A 16318-nucleotide genomic window follows, 5' to 3' on the forward strand; every position below is an offset into this window, starting at 1 on the left:
TGGGTAGGAAAACGAAGAAAAAGAGGAGAAAAAATTCTAGTTAAAAGAGTGAAAATGGAGTTAAGGGCACTAGGGTGAGTGCTTTAGAGAACTGATAGACCACGCAAAATGAAAAACAACTCTGGAGAGATTGAAAAAGGAGTGTAGAGAGGAGTAAAATACTAATGGAAAAACCAAGGGTATAGCCCTGCCCTTCACTCTTCACTGCACCCTTTAGGAAGTGTGGAAGTTTTGCCTAATACTGGACCTTTGGATTATGGCTGGCCTGTGCATAGGGCCCTACGGACTGGGGAAAGGAGCTGTACACACTCTTCTCTTTTCCACTGCCCACTATCTAGCCATGTTTATCATCTGAGTTACTGTAACGTAACCTCTTCCATACTTGTTAAATCACTGCAATCTGAATGCCATTCCCATTCACTGCTGACTTGGAGTGTCTAACAATTATTCTTTTAGCTTTCATGCTTGCATTAAATATCAGTGCTTTATGTGTCAATGATTTCTGGAATTCTCTGTCTTTATATCTGCTCTATAAAAGACAGAGCTTCACATTTTTAACAAAGCATATTGTTTGACAGCTGGAATACTCCAACAGTCCTTTCTATGTAGACAATGATGATGGAATACACGAGAAGTGGATCAAAATACACATTTGAATGCTCAACTGAGATAAGGAAGTCCTCCTTTTCCACTTGGCTAGAATATAACTCTTATCTCTTTTTTTTTTTTTATCTGAAGAGCAGTCTTTCAACATTTTTACATGACTTCTGCTCTTCATTTTGATGCAAAAATTCAAAAAAGCCCTTTTTATTTCAGTCACATGTTGTGATCCTTTGCTACCTTGCTTTCCAGGAATGAAGAGATCACCAAAGAAAATCACAAAATAAGGATAACTTTATTTATTTTTATTTTTAAGGCCTGGTCAAAAAATAGAAGACACAGCAGAGACCAATGCTGAAATTCTTGCTCGCCTCACATCTGCGGTAAGATTATCACATCAAAGTTTGTACTGATCCCATTTGAAATATTGTCAAGTTGTGGATCCTTTCAAATGAAAACAGTGTCTGAGTGAGACAAATGGCCATAATGGAAATTACAATTTTGTATCTGGAAGGAAGTCATGGGCAGGAGGAGGTGGTATTCTTGTGTTAGCTTCACTGTTCAGAGCAATTGTTTTCTCGCTTACACTAAGGGCATATGTTCACTATGGCTCTACTGCAATCAATGCAGCGGCATCGATTTTGCAGGTCTGGTGAAGGTGGGCTAAATCAATGGGAGAGTGCTCTCCTGTCAATTTCTGTACTGCACTTCCTTGCGACGAGTAAGGTAAGTCGGCGGGAAAGTGTCTCTGTTGACACAGTGTGGTGTAGACACCATGGTAAGTGGATCTAGCTACGTCGACTTCAGTTACGTTATTCATTTAACTGAAGTAGCGTAACTTAAGTTTTGTCTAAACTGCCGCGGTAAATTGATCTAAGTGTAAAAGAGAAGGATTTGGCCAGATCATAGAATATCAGGGTTGGAAGGGACCTCAGGAGGTCATCTAGTCTAACCCCCTGCTCAGAGGAGGACCAATCCTTAGACAGATTTTTGCCCCAGATCCCTAAATGGCCCCTTCAGGGATTGAACTCACAACCCTAGGTTTAGCAGGCCAATGCTCAAACCACTGAGCTATCCCTCCCCCGTATGTTTCTCTTACTGTGAGACTGGATGTCCCCTAGGGTTGACCTCAGAAAGTTGCATCAGAGTAAGATTACAGCTTGCCCTGTCTATGGTAGGATTTTGTGTCTTAGCTGTCTTGTAAAACAAATTATTTTTTTTTCCTGGTGCAGCCAGGAACTTGGAAGGTTAGATTGAACTAAATACCTCAAATTAACATCACACTTTTTAAATCATAATGTTAGACAGCCTGGGGCACGGACTCAGTGCCATGTATAGCCGGCAGCATGGGAGAAAGTGCATTAACCCACATTCCCCTGCCTGCATCTTAGTTTTTCCATTCACCTGCTACAACCCCTGCTCCTCATTCAGTCTCTTCATGCACGACACCAGACTCCCTGGCACAACTCCTCAACGTTCCCCTGCTCCTCTTCAAGCTGTCTCCTGCTTCTTATGTTCCCTTGTCTCCTCATAGTTTCTTATCCAGCCCACTAGCCATAGAGTCCAAGACATGGCCACTTCCCTGAGGCAACATGACTCAAGTATTATTGAAAACAGTGGAAGGTAGCAGTCTTCCACATGCAAAGTCTGCATGTATAGTGACCATCTTGGCTGAGGGAATATTGGCTTCAGCCATGCTGAAAGAAATGGAAGATGGAGGCCATTTTGAAAAAGGGAAATTTCATGAGTTTTAACGTCAGGATTCTGAGGTAGTATGAGACTTTTAAAAAAGCAACAACAAAAAACTCCCATAACTCTCTCAAGGTTCACGATTAGAGCCAGAATAAGACACCCTAGGCTCATGCCCAGGCACCTAGGTGCTGGAGCCATGTAATTACAGCAGCTTCTCAGTCTTCACTGAAAAGAGAAAAAGGTTTCTAGCCCTCATGGCTGTGAAGAAAAACTTGAAAAAGTGAACCAAATATAGGCCATTCAGCGATGTCAGTCTCAGCATGTGGATAGCTGGAAATGACAGGTAGGAAAGAACTGCCCCACACATTTCAACTGGGTGTTAACCCCAAGACCCGGGGGGGGGGGGGGGGGGGTCCCACCAACACCACCCCAGCAGAAGACTGTGTATGTGGCAGGAGGAGAAAATTCAACAGGACTGGTCCAGCCATGCAGGTACATTCCAACAGCTGAGATAAGGATTGAGGGCCCCCCCACTAGCACCCCTGCACTCTAGGGAGGGGATAGCTGACCCTTTTTATTGACCCTGCTGCTTCCAAGGGTATGGACCTCTACTGCCACTCCTGGATGTTGCCACTCTGGGAAGCGGGAAGTTCTATGGCTAAGTGGGGAAGTACAGGGGTGGAGCTATAGGAGGCACACTATGACATGGGGCCCATGGCCTCAGATTGCCTGAATCCAGCCCTACTTTGCAATACAATTGCACAAGTTGGTAACATCACATTCACATCCTTCCTTCCCCTTATCCCCTAGTGTTTGCTAGTATAATTCATTATGTTTTACTTAAACAGACTGCAAATACTACAGGGCGAGTACAGCAATCTATTTGCCCATATAGCACCTTAACACTTATGGGGATGAATACACCAGTAATAATAATCTATATGTGCTATAGAGATGAAATTTTCAAAATTTTTGGAATGTGATTTTGGAATAAAGGTAGCACTGATTTTCATTTGGACTTGTGCTCTTAAACAATTTCAGAAGTTTTTGAAAATCCTACCCTTAAAGTCAGCAGGAAGCTCAAGTTGCCACAAAACTGTAGGACATTGCAATACTACCATTCCTGCTGACTCTCACGAGTTCTTTATTTTAACTTTTAGTTAGGCAAAATCAATGTTTAGTTACCCAAAATCAGCCTCGGCCCTCACAGTACATTTAAAAACAAACAACAAACAAACAAAAAAACCACAAGCACACACAGACTGATCCAAAACAGACAGAGGAAAGGCAAACACCCCCAACAGGTGTGCTACTGAGCAGATCAAACTGGGGATAAGGATTTGTCTCAGTTCACATTTCCATTAGGAATGAGCGACAGATCATTATTTCATGTCATGCTGAGATTACATACAAAATTGCTTCTTTGGTGGTATCTTACAGGTTGTTTTGAGCCTGGATGGCTGTTAATGTCATTGACAGTAATGAGGTGTCTGTTCTGGAGGTTTACTAGGTCTAAGAGAAGTTTTGTTTCTGCTACTGCTGTAACTGAGGGCTTTTATTTCTTGTGTCTTGCCTAGAACATGGTGGTTTGTGGCTGTTTTTCATTTTGGGTTCCTGGTCTGTTTTATTGGTGTTGTTGCCTCTTGCTTCTTCCCCTCCCTGGCCCAACACCCAAATTCCTTGCCTGCTAGTGCACTTGGTTGGTTTGAACCTGCCATGGAGCTTTTCCATACGTTTGGGTTGCACTGCTGAATGCACTCTTCTGTGATTTTTCCCCTCTCCGTGATATTCGGCATTTCTTTCATGTAGAAAGAGTCTGTATGCAAAACAGCTTCTGACTCACATTCAAACTGTATCTTCTGGCAGTTGGTTTTATTGGATCTTTGCTTATATTATGACCTATTACTAAGGCTATTATTGCTGCAGGTTTTTCCCCCAACTAGAGCTTAATGAACCTTGCTCATCTGGTTTAGTGTTTCAATGAGATTTCATTTTTAAAACATCCAACAGAATACCTTCCTCCTCATTCTATTCCACTCATTGGTGTATTCAGAGAATGAGACATTTCTCCCCCTTCCAAAGAATATCGCAGAACAGGGGTAGGATGGGGCCAAACGGGGAGTGGCCAGAGCCAGGAGTGGCGGAAGTGACCTAAAAGTGGAGGGGCCACAGGAGTTAGAATTAAAGTGAGAAAGATAGGGGAGATGTAGGCAGGACTACAGCTGAGCAGAGCCTTACAGGTGAGAAGAGGAAATTTCAGTAATTGAGATGAGGGATGACTAAGGCATGGATCCACGTTTTTGCAACAGGGATAGAGAGAGGACAGACTGTGGAGATGTTACAGAGGAATAACTGGCAGGATTTAGTGGCAGCCTGGTAGTGCGTCCGGATCCAAAGCACTTTTCCACACACATGCCTGAAGATGTGCTAGTTTTTCATTTTCTATAAAATGCTTTAGTAGTTGGTGGTAAGGAGCTGCCCGTGATTTCTGCTGTGCTTCCGATGACATAGTGGCACAATTTGGTCGTTTATAATATGCAGCCATGAATTTGGTTGCCTGTTTAATGGCATCCGGCATTGTTGCATTGATATCATCCAGCAGAGATAGGGAGCATCCAGCTTGCAGAAACTTCAACACAGTGCCTTTGCTGAGGCCAAAATAGGAAGCTACTGTATCCCAGCCTGAGAGAACATGGACAGCTAACAATCCTGGTACAATGTTCCAGTGTTGCTCTATTACAGCTCTCTTGGACTGGGGATTCCATGATCAATAAAAATAATAGTGCAAGAGTAAGGAAAAACATACACCGTATCTGGTAATACTGATGTTCTCATTGGTTTCTCTTTTGCAACCACTACTGTTTGTTGTACAACAATGTTGTCAGCTTCCTCATGCAAAGTGGACATATCTTCTCTGATCTCCACGTCACCCTGGTTTATTTCAACTGGGGAGTTGTCTCTGTCTCGGATGATTAGCTTGTGCTTAACTTTCACTAATGACACACATTAGTCTTGAATGAGTTTTGTATAAATGATGTCAATCAACTATTTCTTATTTTCAGTAAGAAAATTTTTTGTTTGTCTCTGGGTGCTTAGTGGTATCTAAGAAATAGATGCACAGCTCTAGCTTCTTACCAATGGCTTCTCTTTCCCTTGCATCTGCAGCAATTCTCAACTTAATATCTTCTTTGTGGTTCTCTTGTATTTGTGGCTTATTGGGTGTTTATATTTGTGATGTCTTCTACCAGCCAGATGCATATGGGGAGGCTAAGAGCCCAATTCTTGAGAGTCTCTAGTTGCAGGATGATCCCAATGATGCCACTATGACTGTGGCCATACTTCATGTGAGGGTGGTTTCAATATACATGTCACCCATTGTACCAGGCCATATTCCGGGAACATGGTGTATGACATACTCATCCTTCATGAATCACTCTAAGGGCTTGTCTATACTGCGTGCTAAATTGGTGCAGCTGCGATCGATGCAGTGGTATTGATTTAGCAGGTCTGGTGAAGACTTGATGAGTCGATGGGAGAGTGCGCTCTCATCGACTTCAGTACTCCACCTCCCTGAGAAGCGTAAGGTAGGTTGGCAGGAGAGCAGCCCCAACAATATAGCACAGTGTAGACTCTGTGTTAGATCGATGTAAGTTATGTCGCTCAGAGGGGTGATTTTTGACTTTGACTTAAGCTGCAGTGTAGACCAGGCCTACGATGTTACCTGGCATGGATTCTATGGATTTCAGGTAGTAACCCATACCATGCTGTCACAAGGTGCTGGGCAAAGGGTTGCTGATTCAGCCTTCTGTCACACCAGCTCCCATTTGGGGAATAAATTAGAGCTGGCTGGAGATAACCTGGCCCTAATTGGGGAAGCAGACACAGCTGCTGCCTAATTAGTCTGGGGCTGTATAAAAGCCTCAGGGGAAGGAAGCCAGGGGAAGAGCAGAAAGAAAGGGAAAAGGCAGGGAGTGGAAGCAGGGAGGTAGCTCTTCCCACCCTCATGCCTGCAGACGGTGAAGGGCCAACTGTACATGGTGAAACGGTGGTGGGAACAAGCTTGTGAATAAACTGCACCCGTGGATACTAACCCCAGGGTCTCCAAGTGACTTTGTGGACCTAGCAGAGACAGGAGCCAAGGGGCCCTGCTGTGCTCTGCTACACATGCATTATTGGCATGTCCAGTTGCAAAGAAGCATGGTAGCATCAGTTTCACAGCTTCAATATGCAGTGGCCAAACTCCTCCTCTCTGCTCTTACATATATCATCATTATAGAGACTGGTTTGGTGGCAACATATAGCCACATTTTTTTTGTTCTGCTCTTGCTAGCTAAATCTTTTAATACCACAATTAGCATGCTCTGAGAATACAAGAAGAATATGCCACATGCCTTGGTTCGGGGGAGTTGGAGGGTAAGGAAGGAGGAAGCGTACTAACAAGTTATACCACTAATACAGACATAACATATGCACACTTAGCCAATTATGTTCCATAACAAAATATTAAGTGTGACATTTTCATTTAAAAATAATTAAAATTCAGTAAAAATGGTTTCACTGTTACCTGGTTTGGGATTCAGGAGGAAGGGTGATAAGTGCTCATGTTTCAAAATGCTCAACAGTGACAAGGTGTCATCAAGGCAGTTTCTTTGAATTTAGGGACTGAAAATTCAGAATGTGCAAAAAACACATGCATGCACACGCATACCACTAGCTGTATGGACACTAAACAAGGTACTGCCAAAAACTTGCTTTTCTCTACTGGATTAAGAGCAGAAGCAAGCCAGCAACTCCCCCTGGAAGTGCTGCATGAAAAACATGTACATATCTAGATTTAAAAAAAAATAATTCTCTAGCCTCAACTGAGGTTTTTATGTCTTATAAATGGCCTGATCCTACCAGGCGCTGAGGCCCTTCAGTTTCCACAGAAGTCAAGTGGACTTGGACCATAGTCCCTAGACTTTATATGCTCATTGGGCATATTTTACATGCTATTTCAGTTTAAACGCGTTTGACATTTCTGATGGGTACCCAGTTCCTGTGCTCCATTTCACTGAATGAAATCTCTAGATAACATTCATTCACTCAATACACATGGGCAAGCTATTATATTACTTCTGCATAAACAGCTTCAGGCAAAATTGGTATTTGCATGTCTTGCTGGGGAGACTAATCTGGACTTAATGTAAAATGCATGTTTCAAGCAGTAGCTGTGCCTATAAAGTACCATAAGAAATTGAGCTACTGAATATAAAATTTGTCAAGTTTGCCACTACAAACCAAACATGCTATCTAAATGATATCCTATCTTGGAAAACAATGTAGAGGTAAAAAAAAAAAATGTAGATTAGAGGCTCGCTTATCCTCCTGTATGTCCCAAATACAACAGTCTAAAAAGACCGTTCTTTTGAACATGTTACTACATTATTGCACTGACTACAGTTTTTGGTGCTACATGGAAGAGCAGGAGCCTAAGTGGCCATAGTTAAGAAAGTAGTGCCTACATACATTTCTATTGAACTAAAAATAAATATTGGGTATATATGTGGGATCTTCTAGATTTAGTGAAGGACAGACTTGGGGAATCTCAAACAAAAAAAGACTGCACTTAAAAAGTCAGAACTATGAGCATTTTTAAAAATTATTCATCTATTGGACTAACACTACCACCTCTACGTCTTTTTCAAAAGTTTGAAATAGTCTTCTCTGTGTTAATGTTTTGAATGTGAGTTTAAACTGTAAGAAAGGCTGACTATTCTCTCGGAATCTGAAAATTTGCATGAAGTGTTCTCTCTCAGGTTATCCTAGACAACAAGGCACAAAAACTCGGAAGTTTAATTTGTACTTTAAAAATCCGAAGTAAATCCAATTTGTGCTCTCTGACTGTGCTGTTTGGTGACTTCTCAAAGGATGAGGAAACTGTACTTCACAGATACACTATATAAACATCCTAATGCTCTGCTCCATCACAAAACCTCTAAGAGCAGGTAGTGTAAGATCTTTGCAATGTAAACACACATCAAGCTTCCCACAGTACTCTGGTTTGAACAGTCAGTGAAAGGACACAGTAGAGAACGCTTCTTTCTGGGAGCAGCATGGGATATGTAGACAGTGTTAGATGCCTTGGAATGTTTCTCAAAACTCAAAGATAATTAGCATTTTATGCTTAAATTCATGACTAAATAGGTTACACAATGTAAATGTATCCATTCAGGCACTTTAAGTGCCTGCATGTCAGTAGCTTTATATAGACTTCGGCTTGGCCACATTGGCAGTAGCTCATTTTAACTGATAATACGAGCAAATGATTTGATAGGCTGGGTTCATTTGTTTTGACAGACTCTGCTTCATCCATCTCGGAACAGAGCAATACCATGTTGGGGGGGGGGGGGCGGAGAGAAGAGTGAGACGAGCTCAGAGGCCTGGTCTACACTAGAAAATTAGGTCAGTTTAACCACGTCAGTCAGGGGTGTGAAAAAGCTACACCACTTAGTGGTGTAGTTAAACCGACTTATGTCCCTGCGTAGGCAGCACTAGGACAAGAAACAAATTCTTCTGGTGGCCTAGCTACCACTTTTCCGAGAGGTGGATTTTACCTACCTAGCCTTATGCAATTAGTGTCTACATTGAAGCACAGATGTGCTGCTGGAGCATTTTAAGTGTAGATAAGCCTTAAGTTAGTTTCATGCCTTTTACAAAGGTCTCTGCTCTTAGTTCTTTTTTTAGTTTAAGTAACAGTTCTGCTGGAAACAAAATCATTTGCAGTTGTTTCCTGCAGTCCCACCAAACTTGGCATTCTTAACTGTAGCTATCTCTACTATCTCCTACAGTCCCCTTAACCATTGTTTAAAACAAATGTGCATTTCCCTGACTAATCAGTTCCAGACTGGCTGAGTCATCAAGAGAAGGCAAATTGTACTGTAATTCTGAGAAAGCAAAAACTTCCAAAAGAAACAATACCTGGTAATGAAAGCCAATAGGGAGCAAGGAGGGAACAAGCCAAGAAAGGAAGCTAAACTGCACTTAACTGCAGTTAAGAAAAGCATTCTATGATATAAAAATTTATATAATTAGAATTTTGCCATTAGTGAGCTTTAGTTTATAGGCCCATGCTGTGTCTGAACTATTTATCTGGTGGTAACTATTGGGTTTTATTCGGTCTGTGGCATAGCTGAGAGTCTTTATTTGCATTTCCAATAGCGTTAAGGATATTTCTTAAATCTTTATTTCTCTAAGGGCAGGTCTACACTAACCCCCCAAGTCGAACTAAGGTACGCAACTTCAGCTACGTGAATAACGTAGCTGAAGTTCGAAGTACCTTAGTTCGAACTTACCTCGGTCCACACGCGGCAGGCAGGCTCCCACGTCGACTCCGCGGTACTCCTCTCGCCGAGCAGGAGTACCGCAGTCGACGGCGAGCACTACCGGGTTCGACTTATCGCGTCCAGACAAGACGTGATAAGTCGAACCCAGAAGTTTGATCGCTCGCCGCCGAACTACCGGGTAAGTGTAGACCTACCCTAAGATGTACAAGACATCAGGTAGGTGCTAGATAGGTGAAGAAATTGTGTCTTTCAATGACCACCAACTCTATAATTTTTGCCCTGTAAATGACCGACACTGCAACACCATTTTCTGTCTTTTGAATGTACAGATTCTGCCAGTCACTGATAATTCAGTTCCGTTTTTGACTAGAAACAGGTGCTGTTCTATGCATGACAAGGCAGCTTGTACCCTATTAACCTACGACTAACAAAATTACCTCTCTGCCCAGAAGCATTTACTGGCCTAGGAACAGTTTTAATAACTCTTAGACCCAGCTACAAGTATTAACTCATACAAAATATTCTTCTTCTGTCCTGTTGCTGCTCAAGAGGATTGTATATTTACAGTTTTGTTCCCAGGGTTGTGCTCTGTACATCACAGAGAATATTCACGTATTTCTTGTTTTGCTTGACTCCTTTGTGGGCTTTTGGTTAGAAAAAGGCCAATGAGAGATGTTCAGTTGTAAAGGTGCGGCCCAAGCCACAACATCCATGCTGCTATTTTTAGTGCACTAGCTCAAGTCCCACTAGCATGAGTCTGTCTACCTGGACTGGGAAGCTCACTCCCAGCTGCAGCATTGACACACCCAAAGTGCATAAGACCTTCCTGTAAACTGACTAAAGTCCAATAGGTAACATTCACAGAAACCATTGGACATACTGATCAAGAAAGGACCATTAAAAGAGATTCATGAGCTGTATGTAAAGTTCTCCATAGGGTGGAGGCAGAGGCTGCTAGAGAAGTAACTGAAACCGTGTGTGCTGGAGCACAGGCCAGAGTGTTTCCTGATTCTGTTCCAGCTCTTCTTTGAGTAGAGGAATTCATTTGTAGACATTAACCTAATGCATGAAGGATTCTGGTTGGAATTTGGCTTGGCTTTGCCCTATTAGGCCAAGAATATCTTATGCAAGACATATGTATTTTTCTATGGCAGTAAGGGCGGGTTATTATTTTGTGTGTAGCGCCCCCCTCCCCTTCACCCGGTTACCTTCTTTAATGTCAATCTGCTTACAGGTTTTGATGGACAGGCCTGGGTTCTTCTGGTTCCTGCCACCCACTCAGCAGGGTGTATCTTCATTTTTTCCTATGACTTTATTTGGCGGTGCCTCCACCCCCCTCGCTCATTCCTGGCAGGGTCATCAGGGCAGCTTGGGAGGAAAACTCTAACCCAGGGTAATCCCTACTTTCTTGCCGGATAGTTGGAGACTTCCATGAAATAACACAAACACATACAATATACTCAACGCAATAATTATATTGAACAGGAAACAAATATGCATAACAGGGTAAAACACTATCTTTAGGGTCACCGGTGCCCACGCTGATAATACCTGTGACTTTCCCCAGTCACATGACTTGAGGTAGCAAATGTAAGATTAGTGTCCCGTTGGTACGTGTACTTTGTTGATGACCTATGACCACAAAATTCTTCTCTGCAGTGGTTTAGCAGTATGGCTGACTGGGTTCACTACAGCCCAAAGGGCTCACAAGTAGGAGAAGGTGGTAAATCCCTCCACAGGTTTAATATGCAGCAGGTTATAAAATCCCCAAATCTTTACTCCCTGGCTTGAGGACACAGTTCAGGGAGTAGGGGGCCCCCGAAACAAATTCCCTGACTGACTAACTAAAAGATGGTGCACTCACAAACTCCATGAATGATCCTCAGGTTCAGAGATGACTCTGGACTCCTCAGTTACTGCAGAGGGGCTGGCAGGGATCCTCTTCAGGCAGGAATCAGGCTGCTTCGGTCCCAGGATTTCCCCTCACCACAAAGGGGCGCAGGGCTCAAGGTGCAGGTTACACAACTGTACTAAAATCCAAACTGTCGTCTCCTAGCCCAGCGTCCAGACACACACACACAGCAGGCAGTAGCCCTGAACTAGCAGACAGAGCAGAGCTGACCATGTGGTGACTGGTCTCACCTAGAGAGCTGGATGGCTAACTCAGCCTGGCTGGGGAAGTTTCCCAGCAAAACTCTACAAACTGGGAATCCTCAGTAGAGAAGGAAAAGCCCAGCTGAGGGATCTTGCTTTCAGGTCCCTAAAGGCCAGTTTTCAGGGGGAATCCTGCATGCAGGCCTGGGACTCACCAGCTCCTCAGACAGCCAGTCCTGCCCTTCTCCTGGCTGGCTCCAGATTGACTCAAAAATGGCTTCTCCCCTTTCCTGAACTCCCTGGGAGGGGCATCTCACTCCCTATTGGTTGCCGGGCAAACTCTGAGTTTGCCTTGGCTCCCCCTGAGTTGCCAGCAGATAGAGCCTCAGGAATCTAGATAATCTCCTTGGGGGTTACATGTGGATGAGCAGAATAAGAGGAAGGGATCATTTTCAGAACCTCTGAAGGTGCAATTGAGTGGTCTTCAGGGACGGCGCTTCCACTAGGCGTCCTAGGCGGTCGCCTAGGACGGCAGGATGTGGGGGGTGGCATTTTGCTGCCTTCTGCGGAATTTTGGTGGCGAGGGGCTTCTTTCGCTCCGGGTCTTTGGCGGAAATTTGGTGGCGGGTCCTTCACTCGCTCTGGGACCCACCGCCGAAGTGCCCCGAAGACCCGGAGCGGAAGGACCCCTGCTGTCGAGAACGCAGCTTCAGAGGAGGAGCTGCCGCCGATTACTGTGGAGGAGTGCTGCCGCCTAGGGCGGCAAAAACCCTGGCGCCGCTCCTGGTGGTCTTCATTTGTCTACAGTTATAAAAGGTCTTTTTTTATTCTTTTCCCTTACTGTGACAATCACTGCTCCAAGCTGTGGAGCACTCTAAAGCATCAATGGGACTGTTCACGTACTTATAGTTACGCACATAGTTTAAATATTTTGACAGAGCATGAGTCAGATTGCTCAGGACCTTTAGTTCTTAAGCTCGATATTAATTTTTGTTTCACTAAGTGGGCATGCTCAAACTTGTGCTTTTTATTACTTATGAAATAATAATTCACTGTTTATCTTCTGGTCTGAGGGAGGGCAAAAGGAACCTTACTGAGAATAGTGGTAATAGAGTTGGTTGAAAATTTTCAAACTTTTTTTTTAGATTGGAAACTTTTTTGCAAATAAATGCATTTTTCTAAAGGTTTCTCCCCCCTTCCCCGCTCCAACAAAACTGGACAACTGAAAATTTAGTTGGTGTTTAGCTTTTGGGCTTTCCTTCCCCCCTTCTCTGTATGGAAGAGTTTAAAAAAGGAGGAGGATGTAGAATGTTCAGAGTTGACAAAACTGTGCAGGTTACAAGAACATTATGATGTTTATATTGGATTGTTATATATGCTTTTGAATTAACCTTTTATCTTCAATGCTTTCTAAAAGAGAGTCATCTTAGAAGTAATAAATCTGCCTTTTGGGATCAATAAAAAAGATTTTCCTCTGTTTAATTTGGGAGGATGAGGAGAAACTGGTGGGTTTGTAGATGGAGTGGGAAATATTGCATATTTTTCTTCCTCCAGAAGTAGTAATTTCCTGCAGGAAGCTGTATAAATAATTAACTCAATAACAAATTAAACTTCACTAGTGCCTTCCATCAGTGGATTTCAAAGCATGTTTGCTTTACAAACATTGCCAGTGAATTACCTTAAGCCTCACAACATCCTGTGAAGTAGATCAATATTTCTGGCCTCACTTTATAGATGGAGAAACTGAGGCAAAGATAAATTAGGATTTGCCCTGGGTTATCCAGGAAGGGTGTGATGGAGTCAGGAATGAAGCTCTGATCTCCTGATTTGTAGACCAGTGTCTTCACTGCAAGACCATCCTTTTTCTCCTGCAATAAATCCCTGTTCTCCAGTAAGAAATAACAGCTGACAGACTAAATGGAATGAGGTAAAAATGTGTAAATACTGGAGGAGATGATTATGATTTAGATGGTGTGGTGTGCCTTGCACTGGTGTATTTCACCTGTATGAGGGCAGAAAGAAAGAAAACACCTCCCTATAATATTAATTACCATTAGAGCTTTTGTCTTAAAACAATCTTTTTGAGGTGAAGAGCTGATTGTGTTGGTGATATGAAGAGATGTTACTGAGGAAATAAATACATAGCACATGCTTGCAAAACCCCAGCCCAACTCCAGCACAGAGAACTCACCTTAGCCCCTGGAGTCACAAAGCAAACACAGAGTTGCAATGCAATCACAAAGGGAAAACAAACATTTGACTAAGAGGTGAGGAAGCTTTAGGTACATGCATGAGAAGAAGTTTGCAGAGAAAATAACTCGTATGCCACAGTCAACAGAATGCATATTCCCTAGAGATTAAGCCAAAGTTTGCATGAAACTAAAATGACAAAAAAGTCGCAGCATTCCCAGTTGAAAGAAAAATAGGTTTGCTGGAAAATGTGGGTCAGGTTTTAAAACCAAGAGAAGAAACAAACTAGTGAAACATCTGTATTATTCTATATGCAATGAATATCTGAAGATTAATGATATGCTGTATCTTGCCAATACCACATTTTTTTCTGTTTTATATATTTATAACCATCATCTCTTTTTCTCATGTGTTAGGTACAGAAAGAACTGGCTGCTGTCATTGCTTTGAAAGCAAGAAAGTCAGGTAAGTACAGATAGTTGGTCCTTAATGGGGCTTCATAACATCGTTCTCCTCTGTCATTTATTAAAGTATTTGATTCTTCATTGTTGACTTATTAAAATGTAGGTTATATTAGAAAGCAAGAAATACAAAATCTCATTCCACATTAAAGGACTGTGTGGTGGAAGAGTCTCTTGTATAAACACAATATAATTACTGTGGTGTTCCCGCCATCTAGTATCCCACCTGATAAAGTGTAAAGGCAGAATAGTTGCTGAGAATGTGAACTGTTTGGGGCTGCTTTAGTTAAGTAAGTTTTTTCTGTTTGTTTATATTTATATGTAATAATGTTTATTTGTTTATTACAAATGTACAGTTCTTGATTTTGAATTTTGTGATCATTCTGTTAAGATTGTGGATTGCAAATTTCTTTGTGTATTTTCCCTATTAATGCCAACTTCGTTTTGGCCCCTTTAAAAATTTTTTTTAAAATGATTTGCTATATCCATGTTTGCTGGGGTATATTTTGCTGCTTTCTATCCATCTCCTTTTACGTGATCTAAAGTGACAGCAAAAGTGCCATCAAGAGCATGTTGCCTTAGGACTTTTCTACACTACACTGGTGTAGTACAACCCTCCTAGTGTAGAGGCAGTTATATCTGTATAAAGGTACTTTATACTGCAATAGCTATTTGCATAGAAAAGGGGGATACCTATACCAGTATTAGCCACCTTTATATTGATATAGCAGCATCCACACCACGCTCTAAGGATTTTACCTTTTAAAAAAATTCGTACCCCTAAATAGGGTTGCCAACTTCCTAATGGCACAAAACCGAATTCCCATTCCCCGAGGCTCTGCCCCTTCCCCCTCCTCCCCCGCTTCAGAGGCCTCATCCTCATTTTCACCAGCCTGGGACAGGGGTTTGGGGTGCGGGAGAGGGCTCCAGGCTGGGGCAGAGGGTTGGAGTGCGGGGAGGGGGGAAGGGCTCTGGGTTGGTGGTGCTGTCTCTGGGTGGGGCTAGAAATGAGGGGTTTGGGAGAGGGTTCCAGGCTGGGGCAGGAGTTTGGGGTGTGTGGGGGGGTAAGGGCTCTGGGCTGGGGGTGAGGGCTCTGGGTGAAGCCAGAAATGAGGGGTTCAGGAGAGGGCACCCGCCTGGGGCAGGGGGTCTGGGATGCTGGGGGGCAGGGGTGAGGACTCTGGCTGGTGGTGTGGGCTCTGGGGTGGGGTCTAGGGTTACCATATTTCCACAATAAAAAAAGAGGACACTGGGGGGGAGCCCCGCCCTAGCCCCGTCCCGCCCCCATCCACTCCCTCCCACTTCCCACCCCCTGACTGCCCCCCTCAGAACCCCCAACTCCTCCCCGCTTCTTGTCCCCTAACTGCCCCCTGCTGAGAACCCTCCACCCTAACTGCCCCCCTAGGACCCTACCTGTCCCCTGACTGCCCTGACCCTTATCCACTCACATGGGTGGCAGGGTTGTAGAAATTTTGGTGGTGCCCATAACCCACCTGCCTAAGGCTCTGGGAGGGGGGTTGGGTGGGGGGAGGAGGTCTGGGGTGCAGGTCCTGGGCTGGGGATTAGGGTGCAGGAGGGGTGCAGGGTGCAGGCTCTGGGATAGAGTTTGGGTGCTGGGTGCAGGCTCTGGGCTGGGGCAGGGGGTAGGTTGTGCAGGAGGGGGTGAGGGGTGCAGGCTCTGGGATGGAGTTTGGGGGTGGAAGGCGGTGCAAAGGGAGGGGGTGCAGGCTTTAGGAGGGAGTTTAAGGGCAGGAGGGGGGTGTGTGGGGAGGGGGTTTGGGAGGGAGTTTGGGGATAGGGGGTGCAGGGGTGAGGGCTGTGGGTCTGAGGATGAGGGGTTCATGATGCAGGAGGGGGATCAGGGCTGGGGCAGAGGATTAGGGTGCGGGGGGATGAGGGTTGGGGCTGAGGATGAGGGGTTCATGATGCAGGAGGGGGCTCAGGGCTGGGGCAGAG

General features: G+C 44.0%; 1 protein-coding gene across 1 annotated transcript in view; it reads left to right on the forward strand.

Moving 5' to 3' along the window:
* Positions 1–16318, forward strand: part of RAPGEF5 (Rap guanine nucleotide exchange factor 5) — a 229185-nt gene that overhangs the window by 66942 nt on the left and 145925 nt on the right. Inside the window, exons 6-7 of the mRNA XM_026649327.2 lie at positions 917–983; positions 14318–14366. Of these exons, the coding sequence (XP_026505112.1) occupies positions 917–983; positions 14318–14366 (116 nt within the window). The remainder of the gene's footprint in view (positions 1–916; positions 984–14317; positions 14367–16318) is intronic.

The sequence above is a fragment of the Terrapene carolina genome, unplaced genomic scaffold, assembly GCF_002925995.2.
Source record: "Terrapene carolina triunguis isolate 2854851 unplaced genomic scaffold, T_m_triunguis-2.0 Scaffold84, whole genome shotgun sequence".
NCBI classification, from domain to species: domain Eukaryota; kingdom Metazoa; phylum Chordata; order Testudines; family Emydidae; genus Terrapene; species Terrapene triunguis.